This window comes from Phalacrocorax carbo, chromosome 7, assembly GCF_963921805.1.
Source record: "Phalacrocorax carbo chromosome 7, bPhaCar2.1, whole genome shotgun sequence".
NCBI lineage: Eukaryota > Metazoa > Chordata > Aves > Suliformes > Phalacrocoracidae > Phalacrocorax > Phalacrocorax carbo.
The window spans coordinates 38327067-38353307 of NC_087519.1; the positions used below are offsets into that span (position 1 = coordinate 38327067).

The 26241-nt window shown below is 44.1% G+C and overlaps 1 protein-coding gene across 6 annotated transcripts in view; it reads left to right on the plus strand.

Annotated features, from left to right (window-relative positions):
* The window catches only part of LPP (LIM domain containing preferred translocation partner in lipoma), a 356036-nt gene that overhangs the window by 310508 nt on the left and 19287 nt on the right, over positions 1-26241 (plus strand). For all 6 annotated transcript variants that reach the window (XM_064457579.1, XM_064457578.1, XM_064457583.1 and 3 more), the window contains one exon: positions 25051-25229. In XM_064457579.1, coding sequence (XP_064313649.1) covers positions 25051-25229 — 179 coding nt within the window. The remainder of the gene's footprint in view (positions 1-25050; positions 25230-26241) is intronic.

Sequence of the window (26241 nt, forward strand, 5' to 3'; positions counted from 1 at the left end):
ATATTTGTGCATCTGTATGCATGTATATGTTGGCAGAGGAAGATATTTGTTTCTTTTTTGTGTGTGTGTTGAGAGAAGGTGAGCATTGATGTATGAAGTGAGACAGGGAGTTGGGAAGCAAATTTCCTCATGTGCACGGGAGTTTGCTCCTGTGCAGATGGTGGATGGGTCACATCCCTGCTCTCACCCTTGTATGGGAATCAATGTGACTTCAGGGCTGTGGCAGCAGTCAAGGTTTAAATCATACTTCAACATTTATAAAAAAAAAAACCAAGCAAGGAGAGGGAGTAGGTCATGCACCTGAAGGGCTCTGTCTTTTACTCAATGTTAGGAAGAGATTGGTTACGTTCTAAGGGACCAAGGCTGAACCCAATGAGCCTGGTTTTTAGGTAAGCAGCAATTACTGAATAGAAGCTAGAGCCACATTCCATCAGTGGAAAAATTGCTGCAGATATGTAGATTGGTGGGCTTTGAGTCCAACCTTAAGGGAAGAGCTCAGCTCCTTCTGGTAGGTAGCAGACCCAAAGGCCTCCTGTGTGGGCTTTGAGCAGGCAAGGAGGGCAGCAGGGAGAAGGACTGGATGGGTCTGGCACATAGCAGGAGGCTGTACAGTCAGCAGCTGGCACCTCCAGTGCTGGATCCCACTTCAGGTTCATGTTCCTGTAACTGTGTCTGCATCACTCACTGGGCAGGAGGTGAGGGACCACCATCCCATCCTGCAGCTGCCTGATGCCAGTGCCCAAGGTTCTGTGGTCAGAGCTGGGCTCTAACCCAGGCTGGAGGCAGATGTTTGCAGTTAGAGGACAATCACTATCTTGGTGCTAAAAATGTGTAATTAGCCACAGGAAATTCTTTCCTCAGCTGATGAAGACAGGAAGGTAAAAGTGTCTCTTAATGCTTTCACTGTTCTTCTAGGGAGTTGAGCAAATCTGGCTGCCCTCACAGTGGGGATCAGCAGTCTTATTCCCAAGCAGGTAATGCTCTCTGCTCTTCTCTTGCACATGTCCAAAGGTCCGTGCTGCCAGCCAGAGAGGAACAAAACCCTCTCACTGAGAGGCAGAGAGCTGTTTTCTTTCTTTCTCCCTCTTTTTCACATTCCCTGTAGGCATGTGCAGACTCCAGGTTTCAGAGGCAGCTGTGCTCTGTACTAAGCAGCAGCAAACAGCTTTTCCCTGGGATGAAGAGCGTACCCCAACAATTTGGCTTTGGCTATAATTTCCACATGATTCTTGACCTGGGAACTCCTCCTTTTGTTACTCTGTTAATCCCTTCTCCTAACTGGGGAAGCACACTTTCTTGGGGGGGGGAAGGGGGTAAGTATGGATGTGAATTAGCAGAACCTTGAACATTTTGCTTGTTTGTGAAGAAAAGCTCTTTTTTCCTTCACAAGACGCTTCCCAAGCTCATATTCTGCATAGCTCCATCCTAGTCAAAACTGTGGTCAGAATAACAATTCCCATGACTGGTTTCTGTGAAAAACATGTGTTTTGCTGCTCTCAGTCTAGGATTGAAGTGCTGCAACTACTGCGGCTGATGCTGACTCTGGGCTCCCTTCCCTATCTCATTTTCTTCTCCAAATGGTTAGTAATTTCACTCCTGGCAATGATGCTCCAGGATTGAAGAGCACAAGGAAGCTAACATCCAGGTGAAAAAACTGTGGTGAGTGATCAAATTGAATGCAAAGTCCTAGAGCAAATTAACAGTGTGTTCAGCACTGTATGCGCTACAGACATACAAAAGAGGAGATTACACCTTGCAGAGCAAGGGCTGGGATGATAAGCTGAGGTGTGCTAGCCAGCATGCCAGCTGCAGGAAATGTTGTGTGAACTCAGGGTTTGCTGGGCTGCTCTAACTTAAACCTCAGGAAACTGGAAAAGAAAACAGCTGAGGACTGGAAGGGTGTTTGAAGGATATGGCTGGAGCTGGGGAGTACAAAATTACTGCAATGCTGGCTCTTCTGTGCCTGAGGCTCCATCCTTACATTAGCAGTTCTCCAGCCATACAGCACAGGCGACACCTGCGTTCTGCTTGCAGACCTGGACTGCAGGCACTTCGGTTGGGCATGCCATTTAATTCTGTGTTCACTGAAGCCCTTGATATTAAGCAGGACTGAGCATTGTTGCTTGAAAGCAGCAGAGACAGCAAGCTCAGTTCTCTGGAAACCTGAGTTCAGGATGTAGATGTAGACAGAGATATTTCCATGATGTCCTTTTTCTGTCTTACCTGCATGTGCTGCCTCTCCCCCTGGACCTTGCTGTCTTCAGGTCTCTGGCTCCTTTTTGTGTGAATTTTCTGTCTATTATGGTGATCCAATTGCTGCTCTTGCCCTCTCTGTCAAGCACATCCAGAGCAAGAAGAGATGTGGTTGGGTCAAATGACAAGTTATGTCCAAGGGCAGAGCTGGGAAGATGGCAAGGCTTCCCCATGCCCTGTACCATGCATACCTACCATAACCTAAGCACCACTTCATGCTGCTTCTTCTGTAGTGGCAATGCTGGCAGCACCTCTGCCTAAATGCACAGCAAAGGCCCTGCACAGAAGGCTCCCACCACAGGACACACGCTCTCGGTACTGACACAAAGCCTGCCCTCTGGGCTGTAATGCGGTGTAACATGTATTACAATGTGCCATTAATAAAACTGTAGCTGCCAAATGTTTCTGTTTTTACATAAAGCTATTCCACTGAGGTTGTTATCCGATTTTTCTCTGGTACAGAGAAGAGCGGTTGAATCAGACAAGAGACCTTGTGGGTTGAATACATTATGTCCAAAAATCAATCATAAGGTAAGGTAGGAATAGAATTGAGTTTATTTACAGTCCGTTGACTTTTATAGTTAGCACCATTTATTAGAGAAGATGAAGAAGAAAATTAAGCAGAGGGCAGGGAAATGTTTCTTTGTGATATTTTTGTGCCTGGCAATGAAAAGAGATGTGTGTACTAGCTGACAATTTATCTTCTGCCCTGAAGAGAAATGACTTGTTCTCAAATGGGCATGAAATGAAATAGTGCAGAACATGATAGGAACTTTTCTGAGTAAATGGGTCAATTTCCTGTCATTCTCTCGATAATTGTATGTAGAGCACACTACGCTCCAAACACTGGCAAATGTGATCCCCCCCAGTTCTGTTATTTTACTCCTCTTGTAAATGGGTGGAAAACATATTCCAGTGCTGGCACTATTATAATCAGCTTTTGCTGGTGGCTAATAGCAGTCCATTTTTGGTGAATGCTTGTTACCTCCAAGCGGTCCAAGACACTACATAATAACCCAGTACTGTGTAGATTGGTACCACTAAGAACAAGATGTAGTTATAGGGACTCTATTGCAAATGCCCCATCACAGCAGGAAATTCGTGTGTCCCTTTATCGTCTCTTTCCTAATTGCAAAATAAGGCCTGATGCTCTTGCTAGAGAAGAATCCTTGTTTGCCTTCTGAAACTTTCTGATATAGTTAGGGGCTTTTCTGCCTCTCTGTCCCTTAGCTTACATCAGACCTAGCTGTTACTGAGAGGACATAGATTCAAGTGAGACTCACTGAGGACTGAGTTGGTAATTTTACTTTTACTGTTGTTAATTAAAAATAACAGAAGTGCAGTAGCAGGTCTTCAACGGGTGACGATTAGGGCTTCTGTGGCAGGTTGGGTAAATCTCACTGGTACACGTTAATACAGTGACAGAGCTTCATGAGTGCCTTTGAACTTCAATCTGAGGAAGCCTTTAGGAAAAAGGGAGAATGTTACAAGGTTGGCTCCAAGGACCTGGATTCTGGCTGTGGGAATATCTGGATAAATCCCAAACACTTGATTTCAATAACTCTGCTCCCTCTTAACTCTACACTAAACAAGACCTCATCATGCATAGCATTATTCTCCTACTTGGAGGTATAGGAAGGCTAAAAACTGCAGATACCTGAGCTGTGAGGCAACACAGCCCTGTGAGAGCTAAACCCCATCGCTACTTCTTCGGTGACTTAGGGACATGTGCTTAGAGTTGCACAAGGAATGGATTTCAGCTGAAGATGGTTGGGCGTTGCTGTTATCACCCCACTTTTCTCGCAAAAAGGAAAATCTTAATCACATGTTTTGAAAGATGGAATCTAAAAGCTTTGAAACAGATTTTTCTTCTATTCTCCCCAATAGTGAAAAGCTGCTTCTCAAAAGTGTGTTGGGATGAGACATTTCCCATGGAAATTTCCATTTGAGAGAAGAAGTCAGAGGCATTTCTGAAGTGATAAACAAGATATTTTTTTTTACCAGCCCTAGCTACAGTACTTCTGAGAATACCCCTCCAGGGTCAGTGTCACCCTTGTTCTGTGTGTGCTGGACAGGTTTCACTCCAGTACAGGTTGGACTGGGTCACAGCTTTAAAAAGGCTGTTTAAAGTTTATAAACCCCAATATTTTTTTATTTTGGGGGGGGTTTGTTTTTTGGTTTGGGTTTGGGTTTTTTTGTACACTAGGATAGAAAAATGGCAGCTTCTAGTGGATGTCTGTAAGATCAGACAGGTCTATATATAACTCTTGATGCAAATGAACTGGAAATAAGGATAACCCACAGGACAGATCTTCAATAACTTCTGCCATGAGGAAAGGGGAGGAATTGATGTAGCAAACCCAGTCCATGAATCAGCAGTTGCTAAAGTGTGCTTATGACTGCTCAATGGAGTTAGCCCTGCTTGGTCTATGTGTAAGGCTCCAGATTCTGTGCAAGTCATGAGGAACTAGAAGTAAATGATCTCTGACCTGTGTCAGCAGGAAGCATGGAGAAATGTATGCTGTTTATTCCACCTGTCTTTGGAAATGTGCAGCCCTGAAGGACTGATTCAGAAGCCAGTTATGCTCAGTATGTCTGGAGTAACTCAGCTGCAAGGGATAGGATCAGCCCACTGTAAAAGCCACTGGGGGAATCGGGTCAGAATTTGGCCGTGCTGCTGCTTTGGCCAGAGAATAAGATCTAGTGACTCTTACTTGGAGCAAAATATGAAAAGATCAAGGGCAGAATTAGTCATTTTTCCCGTGTTACATAACGATATTTTAGCAAACATTCTTCTCCCCGAACATTTAAATGCATTGCTTGAATAATCACCGAAGACAATGTGGTAATAATATGTTCCTTATGTGTTGGAGGCAAAGCATTTATTCTGGTTTTACTTTTGCAAAATGTATTAAACAACTTAGTATTTGTTGATGTTTACACACAGGGAATTGGGCGGGGGGGGTGTTTTGGTTTTTATTGCTACTTCTTTAAGGGAGAACATTTTTTGTCTGAATTGGAGACAACTGGATTTCTATTAAAAAGGTCTGATGCCTGTGGTGGGATTCATCCCAGATAACTTCATCTAGCTACAAGCCACGTGCTTGGTCTGACATGCATTTCTCTTGAGAGTGGTGATGGAGACATGCTGGTACCTCTCAGGGAAGAATATTTTAACCAGCTCTACCTACAACACTCTTGCAGTCACCCCAGTCTCTGTGTCACCTTTGCTCGGTGTATTTAAGGCAAGCCACATCTGAGTACCTAGAAAGTAGGTTTTCTTCCACCTATAGCTCCCAAGTGGCCTGGTTGTTTACTCATGCTCTAATTCACCCTTGTTCAGGGCTGGCTTCACCAGAAAAGGCAGTTCTGACCATTTTCTTTGACAGAGCCAGGAGAACAAAGCGGAGGTGTGGTATGCCCAGTCTGTTTTATGAGATGTATGTAGGTAGGAAATGGGCCCTGCAAAAGGAGTGACCCGGGCTCTGAAACATCCTCAACTGGAGGGCAAAATCACCCCAAAATGGCTGTTTCTTTGAGATTTAGGGGAGACATGAGCAGAGAGGCTGCTCAGGGGAGAGGTCTCATTGCACCTCCAGCTGTGGCCAGCATGCAAAAAATACCCTGGGATGTGCAGGGACAGAGAGAAGCAAGGAAGGGATAGGAGTGCTTGTTGGGAAGATGTAGGTCAGGACTGCACCTGTCCTCCCACCACAGGCTCCCAGCCTGCTCCAGCTGCCCGCTTGTAAAAGCACAGGGATAATACTGCTGACTGCAAAAAGGGAGTGGAAAAGGGTCTTTCTCCGTGGGAGATGTGCAGTAGGCACCGCAACGGGCATGGCGATGCTGGCGGGGTGCACCTGTGTGGGCTACAATGCTACCTGTGGGGAAAAGGTGGGTTGAGGAGGAGTGGCGTGATTTCTTGGGCTGGCTGACCAGGAGGGGTTCTTATTGCCAGAAATTGGCTTTATCAGGCTTGAAACTTGGATTAACAAAATGTCTGTATTAGCTGCAGACAGAGATGCGCCCTGGAATCTTGGAAACTGTTTCACTGCTAGCTTTGGGAGGAAATTTTGGCTTTCTAAGTTACAACATGACTGATATGTTCTATTTGTTTTTTGAGAAACTTTTTTTTGTACTCCATGACTCAAATCCATTTGAATTTTTTTCCCTTTGAACCATGTGTTTGTAAGCTCTGGATAGCCTAGCGTTGCATTTGATATTCTGGCATTGGGCAGTGGAGGATGCAGGAGTGTTTTTCCACTGCTACCACAGCGGTCTTCAGCTCGGTGTTGCAAAGCACAACTTTTAGCATAATCCACCACACTCAGTTAGGCTCTGACGCTTCCCAGGCGGAGCAGGAGTGGGGATTTTGATCCACAAAGGGCAGCTTTGCTGAATAGAAGCACTACAAAGAGAGGCACAAGCCTTGCCTCTTATTTTGCCATCTCTTTCTGGCCTGAAAAGTACCACCTCCTTCCCTGCCTGAGGTTTTGTGGCTTTTCTGAGCTTAAGCAGGGTCTGTCCTTTAATTATGTAATCAGGGTAGGAGGGTCTTCACTCACCCTCAGGCCCTTTATACCATCCTTCTGTTCAGAGCACTGACCTAAGACGTAAGATATTTAGAGCTGATTTCGAAGTTGAGAGTTGGAAGGCAGCCCCCAATCTACCCCCTTACACTGCAGGATGCAGATGGTTGGTATAGGCATCTCTTGCTTTCTCCTAGGCAAGAATTTCTGCTTTGCACGGGTAAATATTTGCTGGGCCAGAGGCAGGCAGAGGAATTGATGCTATCTATCACTGTAAGGTCAAGCTCTTTGCTGGAGAGGGAGGACACTGGCCCTCCAGGCACGCTCTAAGAACACACTGCAGATCCAGCTCTGTAAACAAGATGTTCAGGGGAATGTCCCATTTGTGACTTGCCACCAGACCCAAGCCTCCAGCCAGCATTGAACAATCAGTGCAAAAATGGTTGTGTGAATGCCTGGTGATGAAAAATGGAGGCACCTCCAGGACTTCATTGAAAGCCTGCGTGTTTTCCTTTCCTGCCATCTGCACCAGTTCCCCAAGGGCTCTGAGAGCTGAGTCTGCAAGCTTGTTTGCTCCTTTACGTGCTGTTTAGGCAATTGGCAGGCCTGGCAAGGCTCTCTGAGACATCCTCCCCGCCAGAGGAACATCACTACCACCAGGGTGCTGCCATGGTGCTGGTGGAAACACAGCCAGTACAACTCCTGATGCCTGGGAAAGGATTGGACTCCACCTTGCTTTCTGGGAGCTGGGTTGCCTGCAGGTCTAAAAGGGGTAAAATCTTTTCTTTGGTTGCTGCTGTCAGCTGACCTGGCTTTGATGCACTCATGTAAGTGGGCAGCGTTTTCACATCTGTGCTGTTTGCTTTAACATGTCAAACAGCTGATATTTTTGCAAGGTTTCCCTAGCTCCTCCCTCCCCTTCTCTTCGTCTCTATAAAATAATACTGCTATAATCCAGTTTGACTCAGCAGGATCCTTTTCACGCTGGCTAATCCCCATATATAGGCATCAGTTCAGGGAGGTGCACTAGAACGCTGCAATATTTTCCCTAACATTTTGTTTAACCAGGATGACATTATTCAGACAAATTAATTCCTCCAAGATGTAAACTTGTTCTGACTGAGTGCTGCAGCAGCCTCCCTGAGAGCAACAAACCATGATCTGACATCTTAACAGCTCTCCACACGGTCAGGGGGAGTCTTACATAAAAGATCTTCAGCTGTGAATATCTGCAAGGTGCAGCTGCCCCTTTCTGTAGATAGATTTCTTTTTCCAGCAGGTTTTGGTGAAAATTTTTTTTTTTTTGTAATAAGTAAGTGATATCTAAAGGACAAGCTATTTTGGAAAATATCCTGGCATATGAAAACAGAGGGTAGAGACTACCCTAGAATGTGAAAACCTTGCCAAAGATCTGAAAAATGGGGGTCTACTTATATCACTCTTCTTCCCTTATGCATTGAGTTCATCTTGCATGTCTGAGCTAGCATGTTCCAACACAGGATTTACAAAGCTCAGGTGCACATGCAGCTGACATGTCAGCTGTATGTGCCAAATGGCAGCACCTATAGGAGTGGGATAGGAAAATGTAACAAGCCCTTCACAAGTCTGCCAAACAAAGGAATTCCTGGTGTGCTTCATGGGGAGGATATGCCAGCATGGGAAAGCGGTCTTATGGTGCTGCTTTTACCCTGTATGGGGAATATATGGGGAGGTGAGCTACCTTATCCCCTCTGTGACACTCTGTTTGGGGTGGCATGACCCGGCTGCTAGAGCTGCATTAACCCTGAGGTTTTCTGTCCACATTCCCCCGTGATGCTTTCCTGGTGCTTGGATTACCTCTTGTACTCTGTAATGTCTGGGCTTTGGGAGCCAACTGGGAAAAGGCTTTTTCTTCCTCTTGCCCAGAGCATCATTATGTCCATTCAGGTGCCTACCAGTCTTTCCCCTTAGCTCCTAGATCCATAATCCAGCAGGTCTGTGTGCTGGCCTCAAGCATGCCAAAGCTGCTGAGAGTGCCCTAAAGCAGGAGGAAGAAAATAAGAAATCTGGTTAACTTCAAGTAGCTGGGGCTAAGTTATTTGAACACTGCCCTGGGTCCATATCTCTCGGCCCTTGCTCCTGCTCTGAATTCTTCTGCTGCCTTATGTCTATCTTTTGCTCAGCTTGAGTTGCTTCCCTGCACCTAGGTTTCATCTCCCTGAGAAATGGGTTGATGTTAATCGTTTGTTCATTGAGACTTGCATGGAGTGACTTCAGAGGCCTGAATGGATAGCCATGGTCCTGGGGTGCTGGGAGCTTCTCCTAGCTGGATTTCTCTTCTACACCTTGCCATATCTGAAGCTAGCAGGAGCAGCTTGGGGAAAACATGTTCTCTTCTCTGCAGCAGTGTATTATTGACAGAGGACATTGCTAGAGGCTCCTGGTACTCCACTTAAATACTTTAATGTAATATTATCACCATTAATACAAAGTGAGTTAAGGTTACAGCAAATAAGTGTAACATCCAAGAGATACTGAATAATTAAAAAGGTTTATAAAGTTGCAGCTTACATAAATGGAGTTACAGATGCATAAAACTACCTTAGTTTCAGAGGTTCCCCTCGCTCTGTATCAGCTGTGGCAGATGCTTCCCAGTTTCTTTCACAGGGATCTTTCACATCTCTTTCTCCTGTTTCTGTTTGTGAAAGGTCTGGCATTGAGAATGCACTTTTTTATACTGCAGTTTTGTCTTTTGGGGATGGTCGGTCTCCAAGCTCTCTCTATGCTTCCAGCCCTTGGATCATCTCTGGCTGGTGATTTTGAGTCCTTGTTGCAGAAGTAGGCTTGACCAGTAGCTTTGAAAATGTCACTGAGACATGCCTAAATGCAACTATCACCTACACAATAGTAGCTGGAGTCAACTTGTTGCTTTCCAGAATGATTAGGTTTTGTTGTTGTTTTTCCCCTGTAGTAAGGTAAAATACTTCTTCCTCCTGTTGAAGCAATTCTTAAATCTTCCTGCAAAACCTTTTGTACACTGAAGTTTTTATCTCAGGTAGACATGTGGAGTAACTACCACACATTATACAAACACTGACATGCCATTGAATCACACAACTTGTTAAAGGTTTCTGCTTAAAACTCTGTGATGGAAACCAGGCAGCCTAGGACAAAACATCTGTCCCCAAACCATGTCTTTGGGGCCAATGTGACTGTCCCTACAAGAGAAACCATGTGAAAGAGCATATCTGAAATAGATGTCTGGTGTGGTGTATTGCAGAGCTGTTATGTCTGATAGTATTGGTGCTTATTTGTAACCTGTTATTAGCAACAAGGAAAAAAAATAGCTGCTGATAAAATTAGTGGATTAGTAAGATGTCAGAGCAGTGGAATGGAGGGGCATGGGCTGATTAACATCCTGGACTTATTTGAGCAAAATTGGTTTAATACACCCAACTGTGAGGCCATCTATCTGTCCAGGAACAAAACCATCATCTTCTGGCACACCAGCTCTGTCTACCGCTGGAGGCTCATCCTGCAAAGGGCCTTCCTTAGGAAGGAGCAGAGCTTTCTGTACAGCCAGCTTAGGAAGACTGCCAGTGTTGCAGCAAAAAGGGCTGATACCAACACTTGCAAAAAGACTAAGTTGAAGAGTGGGGGTTTTTTTTCAAGTTCAGTGCTGGTGAGGGTGGAATCCCCTATCCAGGCCTCTGTCCATCCCTTAGAAGGACAATGAAAGACTGAAGTAGGTAGAGAAAAGAGCCAAAGGGGGGGAGAAAAAAAAACACTTTAAAGTGAGTTCAGACAGTTCAGATTTGCAGAGGTGGTGTGATGTAATGTATAAGGCGACGTACTGGCTAATACAGGAGCTTTTATAGTGGTGAAAAGCAGAACAATGGTGGAAGCAGTAGCCAAACACACTCGCAGTAGAAATGAGAAATACTTTTAACAGTATGACTGGTTACTACTGGAACAAAAGACTGGTAAGCGATAAGTCTTCATCTCTTGATGTCTTCAGACAGGATCTGGACACTGTCATGGGAAGTCCTGATTTAGTCAAACCTGTAAAGCACAAAATATAAGTGGATCAGTTGCCAGGGATTCTGCACAGAAACAATGCTGTGATAGCGCCAAGGACCTCACAAACTGTGGATTTGGGGTAGAAGGGGTGGTGCCTTTGTTTGTTTTCTTTTTGTCACGTTCCCAAAAAAGAGCAGAGAGCCCAGGCGTAGTGGGAAGATGGGAAGCATGCAAATCACATGCTGGCGGGGTCCCTGCATCCTGTACAGGGCACTAGCTAACACGTTCCTCCTGTTAGACGACTGCCATGGCAGGTCCAGATGTCAGTAACTCCAGCTGATACTACTGAAGAATGATGATTTATGGCCACTGGAAATTCGTCTGCCATTGTTCAAGGAGCAAAAGAAAAGCACTTGGAGGTGGTGCTTGGGGTGGTCAGCCATTTAGGTCAGAAGAGGTAAAAGTTGGTGTTTTCAAAAATTGGCCTTCTTTCTAGCCATCTTGTGGTTTGTCTTCTCTGTGAGACACTATGGGCTGCTTTGTTTGGTTTTGTTTTTCCAAGATGCTGAACATACCCCAACTCAAGCTGCAGGCGTAGAGCATCTTTAAGAAAAAGTGGTTTGAATTAACCACCCTAAAATATAGAACACCCCATCCCTGAGTACACTTGGCAGTGTGTGACTGTGAGTGATTGGTAGTTAAAAGGAGGGTTGTACCAAAGTGAATTAATTCGCACATCAGGCCCTGGAATGATCAGCTTTACACCCAGCTGTAGTCCTAGGAATGCCAGGCAAAGGGGTGAGTTTAAAGTGCATGGAAGTAAGGGAATTAAATTGGAAAGACGGGCGTTTTGGTATCCAGGCAGTATTTTCTCACCAGCAGATCTCAAAGTGCTTTCCAAAGCCTGGTAAGAACAAGTTTATATGGGGTCAGATGAACCCTGGAGTGAGTGCCTGGTTTTCAGTCACACATTCCAGATCTCAGCTCAAATATTTTCATGTTGGGTTTCTTTCAGAAAAGTACAGAAAGACCCTGGAGCCAGAAATACTGTATAAAACATGCAGGATAATTAGCAACCTCCTGGAAACATGTGCAACTTTAATAAAATTTAAACTCCAGTTCCTTCCCACAGGTGGAGTCCAGCAGTACTGTAGGCAATATGCACAGTTAAGCTATTTTTATGCCTCTTCATCTGAAAATGTGAGTGTTAAAACATACGTAGGTAAAGCAAATGGAAAGCTTAAACTTGCCTGCGTGCCATGCTCATTTGAACTTGCTGCATTACCTCTGCAAAAAGCCTGGATCGCTGCTGAACAGTGCACTCAAGCGAAGATTTTGTGAAGAGAAATGTCTTCACCTACAAACCTGGCTTCTTAAAAAGCCCTGTGACTTTGCAGCTCCAGAAGATATTGACTTACCCTGCCAGCCACAAAGGGGAATAAATGACTCTGGGAGGGCTCAAGTAATTATACAAAGTGCCTGGATCAACTTTTCCATGGGGATCCTGTAGCTACTGGTCTGATGGCTTAATAACGTGCTCCTGAAATGGCTGCCTTCCATTGCTGTTTCTCTCTGGGGCCAGATTTCCAGCAAAACTCCTTAGTTGCCCTTGCAGAACTGGCAAGAGGATGCTCACTGGACTTGCACTGCATGTGAAGGACCCAACATTAACTTTTCCATAAGAAAACTTACAGGTAGAGCAGAGTTGGGCTGTGCTGCCCCAGCAGCACAGCCGGGAAAAGAGGATGACTCAGAAAGTCCTAGATCAATTCCTTGCTCCCCACCCTTCATTGCCACTCCCTGTCCCTCTCATCTCTTTGGAAGCTGGTGTGGCAGCGTGTGAGGGGAGGGACCGCTTTGCATGGTAGGGTAGCATGGTGCCAGCAACAAAATGTGTTTCTTTCATTAGGAGTCCACCAGCACTTATCCATATTGCCTGCATTAGCTGGATCAATCAGGTATATGAGCCACGTGTTATTACCAGACTGTCTTGTCCCTTTGCACCTGGATCTGGTCCATAGTTAGAGCCTGATGAAGAATGGCCCTTCCTTCTGTTGTTCCTAGTATGTCCATTAAATCAGCAGCTGTGGTAAGATGTGGGCCATACCAGTTTTACTTCGCATGAGTTGCTTGGCAAAAGGCGAGGGTCAAATTACTTTGGGTGTTCAAATGTTCTTGCTGGGGAAATGGCAATTTCTGGTCTTCAGAAAGGAAAGTTGGAAGTGACTTGTATTAGGATGGAGATTAGCAATTCAGCAGTCACATTAATGAGAAACAACCATTGGTGCAGGTGATCTCAGCCCTGTTAAAATACTGTGTGAAGCACCAGAGCATGGTCTTTTCCACTGTTATGGAAAGAAAATCCATGTAACAGAATGGAACAGTTACAGAACAGAATGGTCCTGGAATAATGTTATTATTTCTTCTATCTTCCATAAACACTATGATTTCAGCCCGAGCCTCCATACACTGACAGGATGCTATCAACTGGAGAATGGATGTGTTATATAATATCTATTATGCATTCATTGTGTTTATATAAATGCATATTTCTTATGTAACTCTGTCACTAGAAAAACAGTGAGGTTGGACAAGTTGGTTTCTCCTTCCGTTGCTGCACTGCTTTTCTTGTTGATTCTTGAGCGCTGTCATAAGACTGTGGAGTTTGTGTTACTGCTGTGTGTGCCCAAGTGAACCTCTTCTTTTCAAAAGCTCCATTCACGTTTGGGTTTTCCTGGGTTTTTTTCTCAACTGTTGTTTCTTTTTTAAAATGTAATATTTGGCTGAAAGCCTTTGGTGTTTCTTTCACAAACTCAGGAGTAATCTGGTTAGTATATATTAGGGACTGACAGTTATTTAACTAGCACAGTGTTCAGTGGCTGTGCTTTTCAACTTTAAATAACATCCAGGGCAGCCTCCTCAAGTGATGTAAAAGACCTGGTAAAGAAATGCCAACTGTCAGCTTGATTTTCGGTCTGCTCTGCTCTGACATAAACCTTCCTGACAGCTCAGACCAGTGTCCTTCATATTCCAAATTAATCTAAAATTTCTTGTGGTGATGAAAAGGAAAGAAATTACTTTAGAGTGAAGGTTTCCTGCTCTGAACATCCTTGACTAACCCTGCTGACACCAGAGAATTACCACCTACTCAGACATGGCCATCTGCTCTTGATGACGACTCTGAGCCCAAGACATTTTTATCTCCATTCCAATGGTTTTGCCATCTCAAGAACCGTGCATCCAAGTCTCCATGTTGTCTGTTCAAAATAAGAAAACTTATTTTTTGACAAGGAGCCTTATTTTTTCTAGTTTGAGAGCAAAAGAACGGTGCCAAGAGGTTAAATCAACTAGGTAGGCAATTGTGTTGCAAGGAATCTTGTACCGAACAGTTCTACCACAGTGTCTTGAACAGAAGAGTAGCTCAAACCTTCTGCTTTACTTTTCACACATCCTTCCAGGAAGGATCTGATCTATAGTGCAGATATCAGTTGGTAAGGTTAGAAGGAATAATAATGTATCATTCTTTTTCTCCCATCTGTACATCAAGCTGAGTTCTAGCAGAAGCACCCTCAGAGGTGGGCTGGAGGTGCAGAGGGGCTGATGTAAATTATCTTCTCAATCTCTGTTCTTTGGATGAGATCATCTCATAGTGGAGGAATGAAGGTGATGGATGGGATCTCAGTCCTCCAGCTAGAAAGCAGATGGATTTTTACTTTCTCACAACTCACTTGACCTCTTTGGGAAGTTCTTTTATCTGTACCGTGCCTTGTCTGGGTGGTTCTTACATAGGTGTCTCCATTTTCCCTTTTGGTATCCCTTCCTTCTTTGCCACTTATCTCGGCAGGTGGCTCAAACTTGCTTTTCCAGACCAGGACCTGAAGCAAAGATCCAGGTCATCTGTATGAAAAGAATAGGGATGTCATTGCATCTAAAAATAATCCCAGTACCTGCTAGGTGATATATTTGGCCCTGGACTTACTCAGCAGCCTGCATTTATTTTCAATTAGAGTCTGACTCTAGGTAGACCAATGGGTGTTGCTTCAGGGGATAATTCAGTTCAAGCCTCTGCAGAAATGCTGGCCCCCCAAAAAAACATTCCTGGTCTTGTTACAGAGCGGAAAGAGTGTAGAAACACAGTTTTTGCCTTATATTGACTCACTAAATTCTGCTTTCTGTTATTCTTGACAGTGACCAGTGCTGGCTGCCTGTGGTCCTTGCCCAGTGCTCTTCCAAAGTCTTAATGCATTTCACTCAGGAGGGTTTCTTCAGGAAATAAGAAACCACCTTTTCCTCTCCCTTTGGAAGGACCTCAGAGCACCCACAAGGTTTTCAGCTCGTGTATTCCAGGCACAGATAAGTCTCCTGTTGCCCTAAGGACTCCAACACGTTCTCCTCACATCAGGGACTTAAATGCATTTGGCAGCTCTTTAAGAAACATATCAGGGATTTGGGAGAATCATATTCTTGCTGTCAGTTTAGGTAGCAGCAACATTCAAGCGCTGTGAGAGTTTTGGGGTTTTTTCCAAGCTTTTTATGGGATTACATTATCTGTTAAAAGCAGCTATTTTTGTGCCGAACAGTTGCCATGACCTGTATTTCACAATTTGCACATATACACTGAAAAATTATCTTGTGCTCAAAAGGTGTTTTAGTGAAAGGTCCATGAAATTTCGTGCAAAATCTCATTACCTTTTTTCTTGTTTTTTGTTTGGATTGGTTTGGGGAGTTATTACTTGGTAGTTCTAGGTGCCAACTTTGGTGTTCATAATAGAGACATGACTTCTGTCAGAGCATCACAGGCCTCCCAATACCTTACTAAGCCCACTCCACAGATAATGTGAAGCATGGAGGTGGAAAATCATGACATTAAACTCTTGGAAAGAGTCACTGGTGTGAACTCTATGCATCCTTACTTATCAATGCTCTGCCCCTGTCACTAGAAAACATGACTTTCTCTTGTGACTTGTATAAGAGATACACGAGAAGGTTTGCATTCTCTTTGCTTGAGCAATTCAGGTGGTAAGGAGATGTTAAACTGATATTCAGCTGAAATATTTAACCTTTGGTAGCTATTAGAAGCGACTTAGATCTGTGACTTGAAATAATCAGGGGAAAATGGGTTGAGTACCTTTCCTTGCGGTTTAGAGAGATGAGGGTTTTTTATTCTTGAGAAGTGAAAGGGAAGGATTCTGCCTTTTTTTTTTTTTTGTGCAAACTTTAGAAATACCCAGACTCTCAGGTAGTAGCCCTGTCTTCTCCCTTGGTTTCTCCAGGAAATCTCTCTTGGAGAGCACAGGAGGCATAAATTGCCAGCTTTAAACAGGCTGTAGTTAAAAGGCTGGTGGTGTTCAATCTGTAACCAAAAAAAGCTCATCTTTGCTGGATGCTAGTTTATTGACAGAGTTTCCAACTAAAGTTTCATTTCCATGTTAATCAACAAGACTCCATTTTCTTGACGGTTTTTATGTCACAAATTCTTGCACTACTCAGACAGTCCTTCAGGAAAAGCATGGCAGGCGAGAACTCATTTCTAATGTAAAAATACCAAGAAAGAGGAGAGTGAGAGGAACTATAAATAACCACCGAAATGTCACAGAGTCAGTCATTTTTTCCTCCGCAAGTCAGCTTTAGCAGTTAAGGTCAAGATAACATTTCCATGTCAATGGTCAGTTACATCAAAATTCTAAAACAGGAAGATTGAATGGAATTTTGGATTTTTTTTCTTGTATTCTGCCCAGATTTGACCAATTTATAGTCTCCTTGGTCTGCCAGCTATGAGTTCCAGTGTTATTTTGGTTAAGTTCTTTGCCAGAGTGGCAAGCTTGGATTGGAGCGTCAGGTTTATTAAAGGCTATGAAATTAAATTCTCCACCAAAAGCAAAGAAAAAAGCCCACTTCTTGCCGATCATCACTTCTTTATACTCCCTTTGATGCGGTTCACTTTGACTTGAATTTTAGTCTAACAATTTGCTACAGAATTTTGTTTTGTTTTCACAAAGTACTAATCAGTTTAAACTGCAAGCGGTTTGAAATGCCTCTCTAACAGCTTCCTCGGCGTTGCGAATTAAGCTTGAAATCTCTGTGTTGTCCACAATTGTATCTAAACAAGTAGCAGAGTGTATCTGCTCACTGTTTGCCACATCTCCCAGCTGCATATAATTCTGCTGCCTGTGCAGAAAGTAATCACAACAGGACAGATCCTTCAGTCCTTATTTAGGCAAAACTCCCAGGGCAGCATACAAGGTCGGGCACATCATGCGTTGAAAGAATAGATAGATTTGATGGTGAGAACATGTAAGACAAGCAGTATGACATCTCTAGCACAAAGACTGGAAGAGCTTGAGCATAGGGAACAGCTTTGCTTTATCCCCAGAGCACTTTGTACTGTGGAGCTCTGAGTTATGATTATGGTTTGTAGGTGCTCTCACCTGATGTGTGGGTGTTAATAATAGGTAAAAGTGCAGGCTATCAAAACCTGCGATGTATTCTCCCTGTCCCTTAGGAACAACGCTAATAGAGTATCAGACTTTTTAAAACTATCGAGGTTCACGACAGTGGAAAAAAGAGTCTTAACAAATCCTTGAACGCCTCTTTCTGCAGTCAGCAAAGCGGGTGGATGATTTATCTCTAGCGACCCCAGTGGTATGAAGCAATAGTAACCTTCCAAGGCATGGCTGCTGTTGTGCGACAGGGTCCAGGGGTTTTGGAGGTAGCACTGTGCTGGTTTCCCTGAGTGTAGAAACCTTGAACGAACTGTTTACCTCTGGTATTCTGGGAGAGATTTTGAGGCATTTCCTTCAAATTGGAAATCTTTGAATACCAGCTTCTTGCGCCAGGTGTTGTATTATGCAGCGGTTTGGAACAAGGATCAAAGGTCTTGTCATGAGCTCAGGATGTCCTTGGATTGAAGAAATCTGAGATGGAAACTGTCTTACCAGATCATCCCTCCCTGATGAGGCAGGCTTGCCTCCTGTGCTCTGCTGGTGCTGCTGTGCTTTATGGATGCTCATCTCTCCAGTGCTCCAAAAGCCTGCCCCAGCTTAGTGGTTGGATGTTTTCTGAACCAGATGCAGTTCTGGTGTAGTGTGACCAACATCACATAGTTATACTGGGGTTCATACCTGGTATGCGGTGTGGTTGGCAGTGCTAACGGCAAGCATGAGCTGTGTGCACCAACTTACACCATGCGCTGTTTCAATTTTGTGGGGAATGTCCAGGGCGTCTTTTTTGGTATCAGTAGACAAGATGTGAGAAGGTTTGGAAATACACCTCCACCAGAAGGAAAATTACTGAATGAACAGCAGCTGATCACCAAGATATCTAGTAATGTCCTTTTACTAGTAGTTGCTAAGAATGCTTTCAATTGCTTGGCTTACTGTAATATTATGTGGGACTACAATTATTTTTGTTGAAAAACCTTCATACGCATAGACTTTTTTTATTCTTCATGCTTTTTTAAAGTCACCTGTCAGTTAGGAGCATTTCCCCAGTATTAATGTTTTTTTCTTTTGCAAATTGCTGTAGTGACATTGGAGTACTGCAAGTAACAGCTCAGATGCTGTTCCCCACTACTGCACCTCACAAAGTCAAGCCTTGTTGACTTTTGAGGTGTGTGTAGTTGTTATAGATTAAAAAAAACGGGAGTTGTTGCTGTTAAAAACACCTTGTTTCCCTAAAGCAACCGCTTGGGCACAAAAACTACTTTACGAGTATCAAACATAACAGCATCCAGCTTCTTATTGGACTGTGCAAGTTCTATAGCTATTTTATTTACAGGCAAACTGAGGGACAGAGCATGGGAGTGCTTTGCCTTTGGCAGTTAATTGGTTGAAAAGCCAGAAGTAAAATTCAGGCATTTTATCCTCCAGCCCACCAGTTCAGAGAACGAATCCCTCATTTGTTATATTCGTTAAGAGCTGCTGTTTTAAAGTGACAAAGATCTCAGTGTTGTCAGAGCAAGGAATGTACAGAAGATGAGTGGCTTTGAGTGCCAGAAAGTAGTTAAGTCATTTCCAACATCAGGCTTCTTGTGGATTTTTAGCTGGAAGGAGTCAGTGTGATTGTGGTTGGACATTGAGTCTAATGCAGAGCGAATCATTTAACCCTGACGTTCCTTCATCACTCTGAACTTGGTGGTACAAGAGATGGATGTCAGTCTTGTCTAAATTGGCACTGAGCAAGAGAGAAGTCACCCTGTCCCTGCTTGTGCTGTTCCAAACATTAATTACCTTCACCATTAAAAATATATACCTTTCTCAGGATATTGTGTCCACCTCATACGCCTTCCAGATCCAGCAGCCTTCTCTAGTTTCCTCTCCAGCCTTTGGTATGCCCAAACGATGGAAAAGCCATTCCTTAACCTTCACTTGATAAGACAGCTGTCTTAAGAAGGAGCAAATGGAGCTCCTTCCTCCTCTCACTGTAGAGCATATTTTGACATCTGCATATCATTTGTGAAGCATTTCTCAAGCCCTGTTCCATTTTCTTCATGGCCTTTATGTTATTGCACATTTCTGGACTCGACTGCATGTCGTTGGGATCTTTGCTGCTAACATAAGCCATAGAATATACCTAGTCTTTCTCTAATAGTGACAGGGCAAGGGAGAGGGACTCCTTCACCCTGTATGCTTAGAGGAGACTGCCAGATTAACCTCCAGCTGCTCTGAGTCCAAAAATACAAAGCCGAGTTAGGTTTTCCTGACAAGAAAAGCAGATTCCAGCAGAAGGGAAGCATGCCAGCCGTGGTATTGCTACTGTGCTGGGAAAGCCACTAAAAACTTAGCCTCGTGGAAGAACTGTGTGAAAGGCACTGAATACAGCAACCTCCAGGGCCCGAGTCTACCCTATGCAGTTGGTAGCTGTACGCCCAGCTCAGACCATCGTGCTGGTAATGTTGCAAGGTTGCCAATGTATCTTATTCCAGTATCTTCCCTCCCCTCTCCCAGCAAAACAGCTATACCTGCTAAAGAGCACCCTCGCTGCTTACCACCGTATCTGAATTTGGGGGGGTTGCCAGGATGTTTTGGGCTGTCAGGTCTTATTTCTTGCCCCAGCGCACTGACACAGCTACGGCAATGTGACCTGAACATCGGAGAACTGGCCAAGGTGCTTCCCCAGGTCTCCCCCTTGCTGGACCTACCCCCCTGACAGCAGCACTGAAGGGAAGGAGAGTGTCACCCACTGCTAATAATGTGTCCAGCTAGGCAAGCTAAGTGAGAAAGATTAACTCACACAAGTTCAAATTCTCTCCTCAAATATGAAGGAAGGAATTTCATGCTGGCCTTTAGTGAATTAAATGTTCTGTTTACCAAGATTGACCCATCTGTGGAGAGAGCATTGGGGATGGCTGGGTATTTGGAGGGGCGGAGGGGAATTGGGTCTTGGATTTTCCTTTTCTTAGAAATAATGCCAAAAAAGGTTTTGAAAGTGTTGAAATTACATCTTGACACTTAACCCCTCTACCAATGTCTGCTTTATATTTAATTTATAATCCAGCTGTATATTTGCAGACCCAAAACCTAAATGAAACCATTTGAAATTATTTGAAGTGCAGTGTTTCAATTGACCTGATCTAATTTGGGGTTTATAAATTCACCAGACTTCTTGAGATTAAAGTGTTCTGTCTTCATTTAAGTATGGAAACATTTTCAAGCCTCAAAAATTATCCCACAATGGGGAAAATGTCTCCTGCTCTGCTCTCCTCACAGTCTGAGGAAATGAAGGATGGAGTCACAAGATTTAAAGCAATTCACTTACCACACTTTACTAAGTTACAGTTCAACTACAGTAGTTGACCATGTGCCTGTTTTTAGCACAACAGTCACTTTTGATTCCCACAGCTAATACCATCTCCTTTGCACAATCACTCCAAAAAATGTATTTCTTCTGCAGTGCTCACAGAAAGTGGGTTCATGCATGAGTTGCCAATGTAATTTATTCCAGCACCTTCCCTTCCCTCTCCCAGTAAAATAAGCTATACCATGCCTATGTCCCCATGCATGAGCTCTCCTCAGTCTGCCGTTCAGAGTGCAAGAGAGATTGTTTATTAGAGCTCCGGATGAATTGCTAATACATAAGAAGCAATGGCTAACTTCTGTGTGGCTTTTCTTCTGTATTCATTACTAGGTCATTGTGGGAGGGTCCTTGTGCTGCACTGTATTGCGACTTATTGCTGTCACCCCAGATTTGGTTATGAAGGATTATAATCTACAGCATTAGGAAAGCAGGATGAGCTGCAGCCCACAGGCTGTCACTGCAGCTCTGCTCCCCAGAGCTGTTTGTCAGCTTTCCATCTGAGATGTTAAGTGTGAAGTTTTCAGGAGGGGATTCAAATACTTTCCATTTCTAGTCTTCAGTGGCTCTTGCACCCCAGATGTCTTTCCAAGTAGTTTGGATTTGCACTTTGTATCCCATGTTTAAACCTAACATCTGCAGAGCAAGTCCCTCTGGTTTTCTGGGTTTCTGAAGGGCCAAGTATTGCTATAGGGAGGGCCTCAAACAACTCCCCCACCATTTGCTGTTAGACGCTTGCTCCCAAGCACCTTGTTCCCACTTTGCTGCTCAATTTGCTGTACCTGTTTACGTCTCTTAGTTTTTACTTGCAAGCCGATGCTTGATGTCTTCATCATTTCAGTTGTTCTTTGCTTGTGTCTTAGTGTATCTTTCCTTGGGGTTATTTTTTTTACTGATATACTAGGGTGCATTATTCTTCCCAGGTGAGATTTTTTTTCTTTGCCAGGGATAAGCAGTTCTGCCCACAAGAGACATGGACCCACACTCAGCCTTTAACATTGGGCCAACCTTCTGTTTAGAAATAGGTGGTTCCTTCCCCATCCTTTTCAAACCCAAAAAATTTGTTGGATCTGGAGACACAAGTGTCTCCAAAAAAGAAGGGCACTCCCTGCCTCTTAAGCAAAAACACGAGAAAAGGATGGTAAACTTTTCCCTCTGCCCATGCTGGATTTGTGGTCCATATTCTTATAACATGAATTTGACCGCAACCCCTAGGTCCGATGTTCCGTAGCTGGTTCTTACCTTTCTTCTCTGACTTGCTTTGGCCCTCTGTGTAGCTCATCAGATGCACTCATCTCTGGCTGTTGATTACAAGGAGGGCTGGCAATGGCAGCTTGGGAAAAAAAGAAGGAAAACAGGGCTGTTAAGGTTTTTTTCTTCTTGTTGTTTGGCTTTCTAAAGGCCTGAAAGCTCCAGGAGGTACTAGGAGAGTTAGCTAAACTGTGAAAGAGAGCAAAATCAAGAAACTAAATTTATAATCCTACAGGGATGCTATTCCCATAATGTGCAGAAATACCTTTGTGCAGGTTGTTAGCTGCTGGGGCAGCATTTAGGCATGTGGGATAACCTGATTAAAGAATCAAAGAAAACCCTGTTAGCTCCACAGGCCAAATCCTGCCTTTCAGCAACCTGATGTCAAATGGGTGTGAATCAAGGAAGCTTTCCCTTTGGCATCTTCTGGTAACACCTTGAAGAGAAGGGTCTGAGCCAGGGCTCTAGCAAGGAAAGAGGCTTAAGCAAATATACTCCCAGACAGGGAGTGAGCTGGAGCCTGCAACTAATGACTTTGTTTTTCCTCACTGGTACAGACTTGGAAGGATGAAAATAATATATTTCTCAGGTCTGATTTTCAGGTTGTATAGAAGGTTTAATCAGGAACTGGTTAACTTAAAATGCTTGTCTTAGCTGCAAGAACGTCAAACAGTGTGACTGAGCAGAGATTTGGGAGTAGATGTGTGTTTTCTGTAGGCATAATCCAGAAGCGTGATTACCTGCTGTCCTGGTCACTGCAAAACTCCCACCAAAGTCAGCGTTAAGATGAGGTGTCAGGCAAGATGATTGTAATGATCCCCTGCAGTCTTGAATTCTGCGTGCCTGAAAAGTGTGAGTAGGAGTTGTATCAGATCCATAGCGAGCATTTCGAGGCCACGCTGTTTGGTGTTAAATCCCTTTGCAGAGTGGATTGCAGCTGCAGGTTTCTGCTCTGTTCACAGTACCAGGTAGGCTGTGCTCACTGGTGCTGTCTGGAGCGCTGTTACATAGGTTGTGGCAGCAGACATGGGGAACTGCTCAGCAGATCAGCCCCCAACATGTAGGTAAGCCAGGAAACTCCTGACCATGTTGTGAGCGCTCAGAATTCAAAAAGCAATCAGGAAAGTCCATGGGAGAAACATCCACTTGAAGCAAAGTATGGAGAAGAGGAGCTCTGGCTTCGGAAGTCCCTAAGCCAGAAATCACTGGAGCTGGGAGAATATCCTAAGGAATTGCTGTGTGTTGCTTGCCCTATTCTCATACCTAGGCCTCCATTGTTGGCAACTTTGGAAATGAGGCAAGCAGTGACTTGGTGAGGCAAACACTCCGTACCTGTGCATATACAGAAGTTGTCACAGAAAATGCCTTACAAGTGGCACAGTCTTCCATTGGTATCTGCAGGTATGCTGTGTTCCTTCCTTGGCAATACAGAGAACAGCATGGATATTGACTGAGATGATGTGATCTGCTTATGCAAAGCAAAATGGTAAATTTGCCAGGTTATTTCTCCAAGGAGAAAATTACTGACTTTGCTTTTTCTGGCATACCAGCTACTGTTATAATGATGATGATGGTGACAGCAACCAGACAGAAAGGCCAGCAATAATTCTTTCCTGCCCATTATTACAAGGCATAAAGCAAAATCCAGTCTGAAACCAACGGTAGTCTGGCCGTGCTCTCTTTACAAATGTGTGAGGCAGTTCTCATATGGGTTGAAAATCAGGACTTTTCATATTGATCTTTCAAAAAACAGTCTTTTGATCTTCTGATATGAACCTGTGTATTTCTATGTTTCTGTCTTACCAGTGATTTGCAGCCCAGAGATAATGTCCGATAGCAAATATGTGGGTGTAGAAGTAACCTCTCTGAGCTCCTGCATGATTCATCTCCTGACAATACATTTTGGCTGTACATGTAAGGGCTGGATCTTGCCCCTGAGAATATTGGCTCAAAGAAGCAATAACAATGCGGTCAGTCAAAGCACTACTTTCCCTGGGAATTTTGTTGCATGAGGAAGCAGAAGAATTTTAGCCTTCCTGTGTTTGTCAACATGATCTGCGTTCCAGCAGCTTTTTATATTTCTGTCCCATTAGATTTTTTTCGCTTCCTTTTTTCCCCCTCCTTATTTCTGTCTATCTTAATCATAATCAATATTGTAATCATAGACCTCCTACCTCATCCAAGATTCAAACACTGGTTGATAACATTATTCAGTAACTCCAGATGCATCAAGCAAGAGTAATAGGTGAAATTTGCTTTCCTAAAGACCAGCGAAGTGACCCAAATCATTGCCACAGATTTATTGTTTGCATCTATGTGGGTTGCACCCACCGTTCATGGCATGTGTCTTTAAGGTTCTTGATTTGAAAGGGTAAGTTGCACGGTTGGTGTGGCTCCCAACAACCATCTGAAGCAAAATTATCTTGGTGTTTCTATAATTAACTGCCAGGGTGAGTGAGGGTTGAAATGAGATGAATCATTCCATGGACCCCACTTGAAAAGTGGGAGGTTTTTTGGCTCCAGTGCTTCAGGAGCAGGCCAGTATGTAAAACCTGTGCCGCAAAAATCATGGTCTTAGAGTTGGCATTTCACAGCCATTATCTCAAACATTGTGGGCCAGAGATAAATGAACAGTTTAAGTCATCCTGAACTCCTGTCCTTGCAATGCTTTCATTGCAGAGACTGCTTTGTTCTCTCCCCAGTCTCAACAGTAGTCTCTGTGGTGGGAGAGGAAGATCAAGATCTTACAAGGCAGACAAAGATCCTTTATGGGAGCAGTATTGGCAGAGCAGTTAGGGGGTCCCTGTGTCACCCCAGGAGTTTCAGGTTCAGCTTTGCACTGCGCATTGTGAATATTGTCTCTCAGCTGCAAAAGGTCATTCAGACTGGGCAGTCCGGAGGCAAAACCCAGGAGTGCAGGCTGCATAACTCCTTCTTGTGCTCTTGGCTACAGAAGCTGCAATGTCTCAGATACACGCACCTAATGGGCCATCTCTGTTTATCAGAGCTGCTGAGAGAAGCCTCTGGTTTGCTTTCTCACACTGTACTAAAGACTTGACCCAGTCCCTGTACTATTATCACACTTTGTACTGTGCTTATCTAGAAAAAATGAAAAGAAAGTACCTAAAGTTTCTAAGTAGACCAGCAGCAGTCCCCAGCCCAGCTGACCTTTGTAAATATCCTGCCAAGTTGGTGCTTACATCTGCTGTGTATGTTTTGTTTGCAGAACACACTGGAGCAATGCAGTGTCTGTGCAAAGCCCATCATGGAAAGGATCCTCCGAGCCACTGGGAAGGCCTACCATCCCCACTGCTTCACCTGCGTGATGTGCCATCGCAGCCTGGATGGGATCCCCTTCACCGTGGATGCTGGTGGGAACATCCACTGCATTGAGGATTTCCATAAGTACGGCCCAAGCTGCTCTCAGTAGTTTTCCTTATTGTCTTTCTATTTTGTCCCTAAAAATCACCCTTTTTTTTTTATTCTGAGTATCCAAAAAGATCTGAAGCCTTTGCCACTTCCTCCCAGGGCTCTTAAATAGTAGGCAGAGCTTTGCTCCAAGCAGGCACACCATGGCATACAAGATAAATTGGTTAGGGGTCAGTGCTGCTTGATCTCGGTTTTGCTTAGATCTCAATTTATGGGTAACCTCTGTCTTCCTCCATTTTAAATGCTCTGCATTTCCCCTCCCTTCACCTGCACTCAACATGCGCACGTTCCTCCTCACTGCCTGTACCTGCGTTTCCACATCAGCGTCTCCCCCCTTCATCCACCGAGCAATTAAGAGAGGTCCTGTACCGTTGCACTCTGCAGGTGTTTGCTTACTGGCTATAGGGATCTAGGTAGCCACAGGATGCTCACAGCTCCTCTTGTTTCTAGTTGCTAATTAGCTTTTTAAAGCTGCTAAAAATACAGCCCTGGTAATAATTTATAGTGAAACTCTATTTAAAGTAAGTTGAAAGGTATAGTTGCAAGTAGCTTCTGTCACTGCCACGCTACCACCCCCATCATCACAACTAATCTAGGGAAGATGGATATAATCAGAGCACAAATGTTTCCCCTGTATGGAGAAGACAGACACATTACACCCCTCAATTAAAAGGGAAATCAATACTGACAAATGTGAGTTTACATCTCAACCATTTATCGTTTAATTTCTAAGGGGGTAGACTTAATTAGAGCCTCGTGACATCAGTGTGTGGGCCTGAAAGCTCAAAGAGGCAGGTTGACTTGACAGAAAGGGAAGCTGCCATGATCAACTAGTGCGTTAAAATACAATGTGAGGATGTTCCCTGTAGCTCAGATAGGCTGGGTTAATTGGCAGCTGCTGTGTTGCCTTGCTTTTCTGTGCCAGCAGTGGTGTGTAAGGTAAAATATGGTCCTGAGCACAGGCCCAACAGAAGTCTTACACACCACT